Genomic DNA, 15432 nt, shown 5'->3' with positions numbered 1-15432 from the left:
TGAAGGTGGTGGATGGGGTGCCAATCAAGCAGGCTGCTTTGTCCTGGATGGTGACAAGCTTCTTGAGTGTTGTTGGAGCTGCACCCATCCAGGCAAGTGGAGAGTATTCCATCGCACTCCAGATTGTGCCTTGTAGATGGTGGAAAGACACTGGGGAGAAAAGAGGTAAGTTACTCGCCTCAGGATTCCCAGCCTCTGACCTGCTCTTGTAGACATTGTATTTATATGGCTACTCCAGTTCAGCTTCTGATCACCCAGGATGTTGATAGTGGGGGATTCAGCGATCACAATGCCATTGAACATCAAGGAGAGGTGGTTAGATTCTTGTTGGAGATGGTCATTGTCTGGTGACCAAGATGGTCACCACTTGTGTGGTGTGAATGTTACTTGCCACTTATCAGCCCAAGCCTGGATATTGTCCAGGTCTTGCTGCATATGGACATGTGTTACTTCAGTATCGTGAGGAGTCGCGAATGGTGCTGAACATTGTGTAATCATCAGCAAACATCCCCACTTCTGACCTTATGATTGAAGGAAAGTCATTGATGAAGCAGCTGAAGATGGTTGGGCCTAGGACACTACCCTGAGGAACTCCTGCAGTGATGTCCTGGGACTGAGATGATTGACCTCCAACAATCATAGCCATCCTCCTTTGTTCTAGCTACAACTCCAACCAGTGGAGAGTTTTCTCCCTGATTCCCATTAACTCCAGTTTTGCTAGGGCTCCGTGATTCCATACTCAGTCAAATGCTGCCTTGATGTCAAGGGCAGTCACTTTCACTTCACCTCTGGAGTTGAGCTCTTTTGTCCATGTTTGGACCAAGGTTGTAATAAGGTCAGGAGCTGAGTGGCCCTGGCAGAACCAAAACTGAGTGTCAGTGAGCAGGTTATTGCTGAGCAATTGCTGCTTGATAGCACTGTCAACAGACCCTTCCATCACTTTGCTGATGATTGGGAGTAGACTGATAGGGCGGTAATTGGCCACATTGGATTTGTCCTGCTTTTTGTGCACTGGACATACCTGGGCAATTTTACATATTGCTGGGTAGATGCCAGTGTTGTAGCTGTACTGGAACAGCTTGGCTAGGGGCATGGCTGGTTCTGGAGCACAAGTCTTCAGTACTATTGCCGGAATGTTGTCAGGGTCCATAGACTTTGCAGTATGCAGTGCCTTCAGCCGTTTCTTGATACCACATGGAGAGAATCAGATTGGCTGAAGACTGGCATCTGTGATGCTGGGGACTTCAGGAGGAGGCTGAGATGGATCATCAACTCAGCACTTTTGGCTTCAGCCTTGTCTTTTGCACTGATGTGCTGGGCTCCCCCATCATTAAGGATGGGGTTGTTTGTGGAGCCTCGTCCTCCTGTCAGTTGTTTAATTGTTCACCATCACTCATGACTGGATGTAGCAGGACTGCAGAGCTTAGATCTGATCCGTTGGTCGTGTGATCGCTTAGCTCTGTCTAATGAATTATGTTTCTGCTTTGGCATGCAAGTAGTCCTTGTGTTGTAACTTCACTAGACTGACACCTCATTTTTAGGTATGCTTGGTGCTGCTCCTGGCATGCCCTCTTGCACTCCTCATTGAGCTACTAACCCTGCATAGAGCTAACATACCAACATACGAAACCTATGTACAGCAAACATACTCCCTGACTAACCCAAATGCAGCTAACGTACTTACATACTAACCTTATGTACAACTAAGATACTTCCATGTGCTAAACCAACTCACAGCTGACATACATACTCACGTGCATGCCCCATGTACAGTTAATGTGATTATGCACTAATCCTATGCATTGCAGGCATTCTTACATATCAACTCTATATTAACCTTATATATTGTACAGTATTCCAAAAGAACTAGAGGCAAGATGAAAAAAAAATTGGTGAGCTCAAAACTCACTGTGCTTATATCATGCCACTTCACCACCTGGGCCAGAAAATCCAACCCTCATGTTAGAATATCATAGAAGAACACAGGAAGGCTGGAGTTGGAAATCGGAAATATCGCACTGTCGTCAGAGATTGCAGTTTAAGCTTATTGTTGAAGCAGATAACGAAAGATTTGCAACCTCTTTATGACACAAAGTACTTAATAGCCAATGATGCTGTGGAAGCACTGCTGTACCTGACCTGGAAATGCTTCAAAAAGCAAAATACTGCAGACGCTGGAAATCTGAAATAAAAACAGAAAATTCTAGAAATACTCAGCAGGCCTGACAGCATCTGTGGAGAAAAAAAACAAAGTTAATATTTCAAGAGGTTGTCCTTTCATCAGAATTGGGAAAAATTAGAGATGTAACATGTACAAAGCTAAGGGAGGGGGGGTGATGAAGAACAAAAGGGAAGGTCTGTGATCGGGTGGAAGGCAGGAGATATTAAATGACGTAAGGGATGATGGCAGAAGGCAAAAGTGGCTGGTAATGGGACAAGTAAAGAAACAAAGGATTGGTCTAGAGGAGATGTAAATGGCAAGCTGAATCATTACCAAGAGCTGCTGCCTGATACAATGGGAGCAGTGGTTCTGATCTGAAATGAGGCCGAGAACAGAGAGGGAGTGGAGCAGAAAATTCAAATGATAAGTGACCAGAAGCTCGGGGTAACATTTATGGGTTGAATGGGGGAGTCCTGCAAAGCAGTCACACAAACTGCATTTGGTCTCCCAAGTGTAGAGGAGACCACATCATTGGCAGCGAATACATATACTGAATTGAAAGAAGTACAAGTAAATCACTGTTTCACCTGGAAGGAGTGTTTGGCATGAGATGTTGCAGATTCTTGATCCTAACACTGGCTGTCTGAATTGAGAATATGTTCTATTTGCCAGTTTTGACTCACCAAAAAAAAAAAGTTGCTGCTTTTATCCTTTCTCCCGAGTACAGATTAAGGTTAGCAATATTTGGTTTTCAGACACACTCATGACCATTGTCCTTGGATTCCAGCTACTAAAGTATCATGACATCAGGGGCAAAGAGCAATCATTTGCTATGTGAGTACACAGACTAACATGAAACATGAAAGTAATCCTCTCAGATAAAAGTTAAACAATGTCGCATTTACTTTGTAGGAAAGACTCATAATCTCCTTTGAATATTCAGCATAAATTGTAGCTACTGAGCGATGATAAAAAATTCCAACCAAGCTTCTTATTGTTTGAGATTATTACAAAGGTTTTCAATTCATGCTGAAGCTTAATGTTTGGGAAATTTTGCTATGTGCCAATAATTGAAATTAAGAAGAGAATACTAACCCCCAGAGCAAGGAGGTTACAATGCAGAAGCTCCAGCTGAAAAGTGTGTATGTGCGGGTACTGAGTGAGGACAGAGTTGGGATCGGGTGATGCACTCCATGGTTGAATAAGCTACCGAATTTCATTGTTGCCGGTTGTGTAGGGAGAGTTTCGCTTAGGTGGGGGCTGCTAGTGCCTGTGGAACCCCTCCCCAGCTAGACTCCATGATTACAGGAAGGGATGGGAAACTGACAAACAAAAACACTGAAATTTCAATCCATTGAAATAGTCAAGTTAGAAAAAGTCACAGAGACATGCAAGCACATATGATGGGAAGTTTCTTTTTCAATGCATTTATCTGGCAGATGATTCCCTGGGGTACATTTGACTTTTGACCATAGGATCAATGTGATGGTGACAAAGATGAACTTTTTTTTGTTTAGGAGCATTAGAAAGGGAATAGATCATTCAGCTCCTTGTGTGTGCTCTGCCATTCAATTAGACTATGGTTGATCTGTACTTCAACTCCAAGAAAATAGATTTGTCAGAAGTGGGATCTGAACCATTGCCTCCAGGGACTACTGTCAGCTGAACACAGTGCCTAAGGGCACTTGGCGATCCTAACTAGGTCGGAGTCTTTCTTGGTCAGAACACAAGTGGAATTAAGCTTGTTTGCTGCTGGTCATTTCTTCAAATTGTAGAAAATCTAAATTACACTCTGGTATGTCGAATGCTTTGGTATGCATGGGTCAATTGACCTTATTTGGGAAGTCACCTCAGCTCATTCACAGTGGGTTGGACTTTACTAGCCATCGAGGGACGGGCTGGGAGGCAGGGGGGCCCATAAAATGGTGAGGGAAGGTGGGGGATTCTAGTAGAGTGCCCATCACCTTCCTGCAGGCATGGCATTTTACCAGCAGTAAGGTAAGTGGAGGACGGCCCTCCCACCCAGAGGCCAATTGAGCCACTTAAGTGGCCAATTAAGGGTCTCTTCCCACCGCCGCGGCATTTTACCAGTGGGTGGTGGGCTCTCCGCTGCATAGGGAGACCACCTGGTGAACGCTAGTGACCTCCCTTCAGGCTCAAGAGGGGGCCCTTCTAATTGGGCCCTATATGACCCATGGAAGGACCCCCCCAACCAGTGGCAATAGCCACCCCCGTGGCAACCGCCCCTTCTGTCCTTACCAACCACTCAAACCACCTCCCCACACCCTTCAGCAGGGCCTGCCTGACTAGTCCTGGTGACCTCAGACCCCACTAAATGATTCAGAGGGTGGCCTGTTCCCATCACATCCTCTCTGCTAGACGCAGTCCCAGCAGTGGCCACTGTTCTCGGTGAGACTGCTGAGCTCTTGGGGATGGGCGCCAGTCCTTTAAAGGGATAGGAGCCCAGTTGCTGGACAGCTGAAAAATGCAGTCGGGGGTCCCAAAAATGGCCAAGGCCATGTTTGCCACTGCCACCATCACCCCTGACCTTTGGACCCATCGTTGGGGCCCCACCACACTAATTAAATTCCTGTGAGTGTCTGCAACTGATCAATGGATCAAACTATTCAGCTACAAGCACTTGGTGAGGCTGCATACAATACAGGTTTGTTTGGTAGCTGAAATTGGGTGTGTAACCTTTGCTTTCAAGCCTATGACCACCCCGAACATCAAAATGTAATTTCAAGCCATAAATTTAATATCCTCAGTCCTGGGATATCTTCAATAGAATTGGGAACTTTTGAAAACAAAAATTGTTCTTGCGATGTGGGCAACACTGGAAAGGCAGTATTTGTTGCCCATGCCTAGGTGCCCTCAATGCACTGAGAATCAACCAATTTCTGCAGGGCAGGAGTCACATGCAGGCCAGATGGGTAGATGTGTCAGATTCCCTTTTTGGGGTATTAGTGAGTCAGCTGGGTTCTTACAACAATCTGGTAGCTTTTACGGCCATTTTCTGGTGCTAGCCCACAGATGAGCTGATTTTCCAATTTTTTTTCCACCAGTTGCTGTGGAGGAATTTGAACTGGGTTGCGAGTCCTATAGCGTAACTACTGGGCTACCTTGTTCACTGTGTGTGAAGACAGCCATCAGTCTGAAGCCAGTAGAGATATAGATTTGTCAGTAATTCCAGAATAGGCTACAGTGATGCAAGAAGAACAGAAACCAATTTTTGGGAGTCAATTTTATATCAAGGGCCATCGCAGAAGAAGTGTTTTTTTTGACATTTTCAGGAGGTGAATAAAGTTTGTAATTACTGTAAATATACTGTGACCAGGAGTGTGAGCTCTTGCCAGATTTTCTTCTTCTTTGTCAAATACACAGAGAACAATGTTACAACTGAGGTGGGTGGAGTGTACTGTTTAATCTAGTCCCACTTCTCCACAGGTCACAACATATATTTAAACTTTCCACTTACTGATACAATCAATCATATACTCTATTTTTCCCCAAAATAAAAAACACCAACCAGGTTTCTTTAATAAACAACAAAATTATTAGTTTATTATAATCCAAGTCCTAACCAATAATGAAATAAAACATACACATAAATTGAAATATTAAAGCCCCTTATTTGTCCTAGCTCTCTCTCTCACACACACACACAGCTTAACCGGGAAAAATAAAAGGAATTTTTGGTTTATAGCTGTTACAAAGAAGGAATAATAAAAAAAAACACTTGGGCTTAAAAGAAGATATGGAAAGATGTCCTTTGTTTTGCTTAGGTATCCCAAGTGCATGTCCATGGCTGTAAATGGGATTTTCTTAGAACAGTAATTTCCAGGTGAGGTTGATGATCAATTTGGGTAGGCTTTCCAAGAGATGCAGCTACAGAGGCTCCAAATAGGTCTTACAGCAGGAATGCAGCAACAAAGGTTTCAGTTCCCACACATTTGATATGCAAACGTTTCTTCAAACATGCAGGGTTTCTTTAAATACAGGAGGAAATAGGAATCTGATACATTAGAAATACAGGGTTTCTACTAGCAGGAGAGATGCAACTGTCTGTTGTAACAGTTCAAACTGAAACTAAAACTTTCCAGAGGTCAAGTCTTCTGACAGCTATAAATCTTGGCTTGTCACTTCTTGGGAAACATCTCCCAAGTCAAAAACAATCCCTGATTGGTTATTTAAAAACAGATGCCTTCCACTAACTGTTTACAGTTCAAACTCAGTCTACACCTTCTGGTGACCGTTTTTAAAGAAAAACATCCAAAGTTCCAGCATCTTTGGAATCATTTTCAGTTTTAAAATATAAATTCTCAAAATTTAACAAAAAAATGGAAACACTCATTTGTACATTTGTAGAACACCACAGTGGCGACCAGAGAAGGTCAGAGGCTGGGTATTCTGTGATGAGTGCCTCACTTCCTGACTCGCTAAAGCCTCTCCACCACCTACAAAGCTCAAGTCAGGAGTGTGATGAAAGATATACCTCGATGAGTACAACTGCAACAACACTCAAAAATTTGATGCCATCCAGGCCAAAGTAGTTCACTTGATCAGCACTCCTTCCACCACCTTAAATATCTATTCCCCCCAACACCAGCACACCAGGGTGGCAATGTGCACCATCTACAACATTCACTGATGCAACTTGCCAAGGCTTTTTCATCAGCACCTATCAAACCTGCAACATCTACTTCCTAGAAGGACAAGGGAAGCAGGTACATGGGAGCACTATTATCTTCAAGCTCCCCTCCAACTCACATGCCATCCTGACTTGGACTTATAATTGTCATTCCTTCATCGTTGCTGGATCAAAATCCTGGAATAACAGCACTGTGGAAATACCTTCACCACATGGACTTCAGCAGTTCAAGAAGAAGGCTTATCACCACCTGTTCAAGAGCAACAAGGATGGGCAATAAAATGACGGCCTTGCCAGTGACACCCACATGCCAAGAATAATAAAAGGAACCAAAATGAGAAATCAGAGGTAAGAAGTTCGCACTGTTAGTAGATGATACTCTCCGAGTCACAAGGTTCCAGGTTTAAGTCCTACTCCAGGACTTGAACACAAAAATTAAGGCTGACACTCCATCCGCGAACATCCCCACTTCTGACCTTATGACTGAAGGAAGGTCATTAATGAAGCAGCTGAAGATGGTTGGGCCTAGGACATTACCCTGAGGAACTCCTGCAGTGATACCCTGGAACTCAGATGATTGACCTCCAACAACCACAACCATCTTCCTTTGCGCTAGGTATGACGCCAGCCAGCGGAGGGTTTTCCCCCTGATTCCCATTGACCTCAGTTTTGCTCGGGCTCCTTGATGCCATACTCAGTCAAATGCTGGCTTGATGTCAAGGGCAGTCACTCTCACCTCACCTCTTGAGTTCAAGCCTTTTGTCCTTGTTTGAACCAAGGCTGTAATGAGGTCAGGAGCTGAGTGGCCCTGGCAGAACCCAAACTGACCGTCACTGAGCAGGTTATTGCGAAGCAAGTGCCGCTTGATGGCACTATTGATAACACCTTCCATCACTTTACTGACGATAGAGAGTAGGCTGATGGGGCGGTAATTGGCTGGGTTGGATTTGTCCTGCTTTTTGTGTACAGGACATACCTGGGCAATTTTCCACATTGCAGGGTAGGTGCCAGTGTTGTAGCTGTACTGGAACAGCTTGGCTAGGTGCGCGGCAAGTTCTGGAGCACAGGTTCTCAGTACTATTGCCGGAATATTGTCAGGGCCCATAGCCTTTGCAGTATCCAGTTCCTTCAGTCATTTCTTGATATCACGCGGAGGGAATAGAATTGGCTGAAGTCTGGCATCTGTGATGCTGGGGACTTCAGGAGGAGGCCGAGATGGATCATCAAGTCGGCACTTCTGGCTGAAGATTGTTGCAAATGCTTCAGCCTTATCTTTTGCACTGATGTGCTGGGCTCCCCCATCATTGAGGATGGGGGTATTTTGTGGAGCCACCTCCTCCAGTTAGTTGTTTAATTGTCCACCACCATTCATTCATGGCCAGCTTCCACAAGAAGCCAAGTTTGCAGTCCAATAATGTTTTAGAAATAGTTTGTGTGTCACTTCAAAATAGTCTGGAGAAAATGTCATTAAATGGAAAGTTTTAAGCACGCTCCCCTCTGATCCGTCGTGCCAGCTGGATGTCTTTGGGCATAATGGCCACTCTTTTGGCATGGATAGCACACAGGTTGGTGTCCTCAAACAGACCAACCAAATAGGCCTCACTGGCTTCCTGCAAAGCTCCAATTGCAAGACTGCAGAGCTTAGATCTGATCCATTGGTTATGGGATCGCTTAGCTCTGTCTATCGCATGCTGCGTGCGCAGTTTGGCAAGCAGATAGTCCTGTGTTGTAGCTTCACCAGGTTGACACCTCATTTTGAGGTATGCCTGGTGCTGCTCCAGGCATGCCCTTCTGCACTCTTCATTGAACCAGGGTTGGTCTCCTGGCTTGATGGTAATGGTAGAGTGGGGGATATGCCAGGCCATGAAGTTACAGATTGTGGCTGAATACAATTCTGCTGCTGCTGATGGCCTACAGCGCCTCATGGATGCCCAGTTTTGCATTACTAGATCTGTTCGTAATCTATCCCATTTAGCACGGTGATAGTGCCACACAACACGATGGACAGTATCCTCAATGTGAAGGCGGGACTTCGTCTCCACAAGGACTGTGCAGTGGTCACTCCTACCAATAGAGTCATGGACAGAAGCATCTGCTGCAGCAGACAGATTGGTGAGGACGAGGTCAGGTATGTTTTTCCCTCGTATTGGTTCCCCCACCACCTGCCGCAGACCCAGTCTAGCAATCATGTCCTTTAGGACTCGGCCAGCTCGGTCAGTAGAGGTGCTACTGAGCCACTCTTGGTGATGGACATTGAAGTCCCCCACCCAGAGTACATTTTGTGCCCTTGCCACCCTCAGTGCTTCCTCCAAGTGGTGTTCAACATGGTGGAGTGCTGAGTCATCAGCTGAGGGAGGGTGGTAGGTGGTAATCAGTAGGAGGTTACCTTGCCCATGTTTGACCTGATGCCATGAGACTTCATGGGGTCCGGAGTCGATGTTGAGGAATCCCAGGGCAACTCCCTCCCTACTGTATACCACTGTGCCACCACCTCTGGTGGCTGGGTCTGTCCTGCCAGTTGGACAGGACATACCCATGGATAGTGATTGCAGTGTCTGGGACATTGTTTGTAAGGTATGATTCCGTGAGTATGGCTATGTCAGGCTGTTGCTTGACTAGTCTGTGGGACAGCTCTCCCAACTTTGGCACAAGCCCCCAGATGTTAGTAAGGAGAACTTTGCAAAGTCGACAGGGCTGGGTTTGCCGTTGTCGTTTCCGGTGCCTAGGTCGATGCCGGGTGGTCCGTCCGGTTTCATTCCTTTTTATTAACTTCGTAGCGGTTAGGTACAACTGAGTGGCTTGCTAGGCCATTTCAGACGGCATGTAAGAGTTAACCACATTGGGGCAATTGTTCGTGTAGTGGTGGAAGTGGTTGTATAAATGTGCAGCTGTGTTGATAAGAAAAGAAAGTAGAATGCGAGGTTCTGAGAAATTGCAAAATTGTAGGCAGCTACTCAGGGATTATAGGGGAACTTAGGACATAGGAACAGGGTCAGGTCATTCAGCCCCTCAAGCCTGTGCCACCATTCAATTAGTTCATGACTGAACTGTACCTTAACTCCATCTACCAGCCTTGGTTCCTTAACCCTTCACGCCCTTGCTTAACAAAAAAATTATTAATCTCGATTTTGACATTTTCATTTGACCCAGCCTCAACTGCTTTTTGGTGGAGTTCCAGATATCCACCATCTTTTGCGTTTCCTGACATCATCCCTGAACCCCAATATCCACAAGAAACCCACTGGCTCCCACAGCTACCTTGATTACACTTCCTCCCATCCCACTTCCTGTATGCCTCTATTCCAATTTCCCAGTTTCTCCACCTTTGTCGTATCTGTTGTGACGATACCACCTTCCATAGCAATGCTTCCAATACGTCTTCCTTTTTCTCAGCCAAGGATTCCCCCCCACAGTGGTTGACAGGGCCCCTGACTGTGTCCATTCTATTTCCCACACTTCTGTTCTCAGCCTTATCCACCCTCCCTCCCAGAATCGCAATACAATTCCCCTTGTCGTCACCTTCCCCCTCACCAGTTTCTGCATTCAACAGATCATCCTCTGCTATCTCTAGCATGATGCCATTACCAAACACATCTTCCCCTCATCGCCCCATACAGCATTCTCAAAAGACCATTCCCACCATGACACTCCTCAATCACTCCCTACACCCTTTCCCTTCCCACAGCACCTTTCCATGCAAACACAGGAGACATAGCACCTACCCCTTTACCACCTCCTTTCTCACTGTCCAAGGTCCCAAACACTCCTTTCAGGTGAAACAGTGATTTACATTGCACTTCTTTCAATTTGAGATATTGTGTTCGCTGCTCATCATGTGGTCTCCTGTACATCGGGGAGACCAAACACAAATTTGGTAACTGCTTTGTGGAACACCTCCATTCACAAATGATGCCAGACCTGCTGAGTATTTCCAGTATTTTTTTTTTCCTGCCCATTAACAGTAGCTAACAATGCCCATATTCTGAGAATAAATTTTGAAAAATTGATCAAACCCAGGACCTTACTAATTTCTCAGTAGTACACAGTACTAAGAGACAGAAGCTTGAGTATTGCTGAAAAGAGAGACATTTTGTTGCAGCTTTTCGTCTTGCACTCATCAGGCCAATTCGCAAGAATACCAATGTAAGGGAAGCAACAAATTTATACCATATGAGAAGAGAGTGCTGATTGGTTGGCAAGTGGACTCTGATTGGTAGAGACATTGTCATGGAGAATGCACCAGTTTATGGTGACTGACAGTTAACAGTCAAGCTTTGTTTGAAATTTATACCTGTCAACTTGAATCTGATTGGTCAAGGCATTGTCTTGAGGAATGAACCATCACTTATTTTGTTCAGCTGAAACAGGTGCATTGTGTGTACATGTTCTTTCTGTCTGCAAAGAACAGGGCCCCTTGTATTAATATGTGTAGCTTCCAGTACATGCAAATGCGCCACACTGCGAGCCCTACTGACAATCTTAAATTGGTTGTCAACATAATTCTTAGCACACTGAGGATTATTTAGCAAATGTTGTCCAATCGCGGAATCACATCTAATGTTGGACACTTTGTTTTGAGTTTTGGAAGCACAGGCTGGTTGGGTCCGGCCTGTACCTTGCCTGTTGCAAACAGCGGAAGGGACATGTTGTTTGATACGATCCGCCAGTCTTTGGGACAGAAATTTAGTTGGGCATGTCATTCCCCCACTTGCTCAGGAGAAAAGAACAAATCACATGGAAATGTCATCCCCAGTAGCTTGCTGGAGAGTAAGATTTTTGACTTCCTGCCATCCAAGTGCTGCAGAGGCTGTGTTTTCTGAAGGAGTGCTGCCAGCCTAAAGCCTCACCTGCCAGGAGCCTATTTCGGGAAATCATGCTTGCTCTTACTAAATTTACTGAAGCCAAGTCTCCAATTTTTACTGTTAGTTATATCAGTACAACCTGGGCAGAATTGGCTGAATCAGCGGAAAAAATTGGGTAATGTTAAATGTGAATTAGGCACAAAACCACTTATGTTTGTCTTTTCCACAATCTTTTCTGCTGGATCAAGATTCAATTTGCCCGAATCAGGCTCTGTCCACAAAACTGCCCAAACCCCCAGGTCAAAATTATGAGACTCCACTGATTGGGGTTCCTGAAATTGCATTCATTTTCTTCAACGCATAGGCACTAGGAAGTATGTTATAAAAGCTCTTTCCTTATCAAAAAAATATTTAATTTACTAAGAAACTGAATAACGTGCACCAATGAAACTATTAAATACATCAGTATATTCTAGTAAATCATTTTCAGTGATTTTAAATAAGGTTACTCACAGGATATAGAAGAATGGACACCCTGACAACATAATTATTTTTGGTGATAAGCCCATTTTCAGCTGTATTAATAAAACTGCACAAAGTTACCACTCTTAAATACATCACGAAACACTTTGTAATGGAAAGAAAAAAAAGAAATGATTACCTGATTGCACTGGTTCATGGAAAGTTTTAAATTTTGATTATGCAAATTAATATTAGTGGATGCTTGTAGCCTAACCTAGTCAGCACAATTTCCAGTGCATTTTGGAGGCAATTTCCCCATTGCAACCAAAACAGCAACTCTACCTCAATGGGTGTAAAATTGCTAGGTGAGCACCCTTGGTTTCCTGATACAGGCTCCCAGCAGGCAAGGACAATAGTGTACATTCATAAAAATCAGCCCTTCTGTGCTGAAAGGTTGGCGTCACACTGAACAAAACCAATAACTTCAGGAGTCAATAGCCTCAGGCAATCAGCATCTGCTGCAGGAAGAGAAACAAAATATCCTGGAAATACATAGTGGGTCCGTCAGCGTCTGTAAGGAGAAGAAACGACAAGTTTTCAGGTGTAATTCCTTTCTCTGAGCTTCCTTCGTTTTAAGGGTTATACATTGAAACAATAATCAGCCTTCTTTCTTCTCTCCAGATTCTGTGTATTTCCAGCATTTTTTGCTGTGTTTCAGATTTCCAACGTTTGCAGTTTATTTCTCTTTTTCTTAGTTCATTTTGCTACTGTTGTATTTTTGGGATTCAATCCAAGTATATATATTGTCATAAGGAGGCAAATACTGGACTCACTATTTGTTGTTTGTTAATCAGTAAGAATGAAAAATAGAGCAAAGTCTACAGAGTTCTTTAGCTTTCTGCTTTATACTGAGAGGTCATCATTCTCACTGAGGATCGCAAAATTGAGCTAAGGTAAGAGGCCCAGTTTATCACCCTATTTGATGTATCTTACTGTAGACTTTTCCCTGCCAGGACATATGCTTTTCTGTCATTTTCATGTGATATCATTGTATTATTGATATTTGTTCATTGCAGAGAATGAAAAACGGACAAAAAGAACCACTGGTCACTTCATATCAAACTGAACTTTGTTGATGGAGAGCATACCACATCATCCAGAACCTTTACTGATAGAGAACACACCACATCATCCAGAACCTTTACTGATAGAGAACACACCACATCATCCAGAACCTTTACTGATAGAGAACACACCACATCATCCAGAACCTTTACTGATAGAGAACACACCACATCATCCAGAACCTTTACTGATAGAGAACACACCACATCATCCAGAACCTTTACTGATGGAGAACACACCACATCATCCAGAACCTTTACTGATAGAGAACACACCACATCATCCAGAACCTTTACTGATAGAGAACACACCACATCATCCAGAACCTTTACTGATGGAGAACACACCACATCATCCAGAACCTTTACTGATAGAGAACACACCACATCATCCAGAACCTTTACTGATGGAGAACACACCACATCATCCAGAACCTTTACTGATGGAGAACACACCACATCATCCAGAACCTTCAATGATGGAGGAAAGATGCTCTTGCTTTAACAACATAAAGGTAATGAGACATTAATCTAGTGATTACCCACATCTCTACTGGTGTCCAAAAGGGGCGATTTGGTTTTCTTTCTGTTTTAGCTTCAAAATGTGAGTGAGATCCATCTTTGTTTAGCCATCCAGAAAGGCTTTCCATTATGTCCTTCCATTATGACATCCTACCATTTCTCAATTAACTTCAGGGCTTGTCCCTCTAGTACTCTTACCATTCCAGGTGTTGTTTGTACTCTGTATGGAGAACTTTCAGTCCTAAATTTGTCTTTTACTACTTAGAACCTGAATCCCATTGTTCTAAACTCACTCTTTAGTTGATGTAATGTGCTAGATTTATCATTTGCTTACCATTTTCTACCTTATATAAAATTACCTCTCAAATCCCTCTATCTTTAGGCTGTGAACCTCAAGTCTCCCCAGGCTTTCCTCAAACTTGAACAGTGGTAGTTGGAAATGTTGAATGTCAAGTTAAGTCTACTAGGATCCCATGATCTTTCTGAAGTTAGGGATCAGCCTTGTGACTCTTCCCTAAATTGTCCCCACTATTTGAATATCCCCCTTGTATCTCAATGACCAGAACTGGATACAGTAATTAATGTTTGGCCTGACTAAAGGATCACACAATTTGAGCATAACTTTCTCTGCCTTCTATTCTGCTGTTTTGCCTACCTACTTAAATGTTCTATCATGTCGGTTGCTGCTGTGCAATGATTGGAGCATCAAATCCATAGGATCTGTAGTTCGGTTTGAACTTCAGTTGTTCTATAATTCAGATATTCCTGAAGTTGAAGGTACAGCTGAAGGAAGAACTTGATCTGAGATCACCAAACACAGCAAGACTTTCCCGCCAACTGCTTAGACCAGAATAAATTAAATGCAAATTCCCTGCTAAACCATCTTCAGACATATACCTCCCATTGAATTTAAATATCTCTGCTTCCTGTTACATGGAATTGAGGTGAAAAATGTTATTATATTGTATGCCCAGGTACAGATCCCCCTGTGGTCCCAGTAGTGTCATTCCTGTGATAGATCAGGTAATGACTACACTCAAGTTTCTATTCTAACTTGCAGGCCATTACAGGGGTGAGTGCTATTAGTCCTGTATAGCCATGCAACAGATCTATCAGTATCAAATGTGAATCTCAAAGGCAGCAGGGTTTCCACCAACATATGGGGCTCCCTTGGGTTCATTGATTGTATGTATCCTTGCGGCTGTTTGGACACCACACAGCAATACTGGACTGCTTCACTCCATTTATATGAAGATGACGCATGGTCACTCATTTAAGATTATATACAATGTCCACTTCCTTTAGCCATATTTCATACATCTTGTGCCAGTCTGATTTTACTGATTTCCTCCAAATAGTGGGAAGGTGCTTCATGCACTTAGACCACTTTGGTAGATGCCTCATGAGGTGGTTGCCAAAATAATGCTGGTATGTTGCATGCTAAATGACATTACAACTGATAAAGGCATACAGTTCACCAGCTCAAGAGGAGGACGAAAGGGACCATAGGAACAGGAGTAAGGCCATCAGCCCCTTGAGCCAGAAATTAGATCACGGATGATCTGTCCCTCAACCTGCCTTTGCTCCATATCTCTTGATTCATTTACTTAACAAAGGTGTCCCAATTTATTTCCTGGGAGCATGAGAACAGCAGTAACAGTCTGATTCTGCCCTCTTTTACAAACCTTTCTCCCTCTACATAATATGTAA

General features: G+C 43.8%; 1 protein-coding gene across 3 annotated transcripts in view; it reads left to right on the top strand.

Moving 5' to 3' along the window:
• Positions 1-12921: 12921 nt before the first annotated feature.
• The window catches only part of LOC137384674 (solute carrier organic anion transporter family member 1C1-like), an 87521-nt gene continuing 85010 nt past the window's right edge, over positions 12922-15432 (top strand). For all 3 annotated transcript variants that reach the window (XM_068058926.1, XM_068058928.1, XM_068058927.1), the window contains exons 1-2: positions 12922-13029; positions 13153-13715. In XM_068058926.1, coding sequence (XP_067915027.1) covers positions 13212-13715 — 504 coding nt within the window. In that variant the 5' untranslated portion in view covers positions 12922-13029; positions 13153-13211. The remainder of the gene's footprint in view (positions 13030-13152; positions 13716-15432) is intronic.

This window comes from Heterodontus francisci, chromosome 27 (assembly GCF_036365525.1).
Source record: "Heterodontus francisci isolate sHetFra1 chromosome 27, sHetFra1.hap1, whole genome shotgun sequence".
Lineage (NCBI taxonomy): Eukaryota > Metazoa > Chordata > Chondrichthyes > Heterodontiformes > Heterodontidae > Heterodontus > Heterodontus francisci.
Note: the sequence above shows the minus strand (reverse complement) of the source record. Positions and strands in the feature narration are given on the sequence as shown.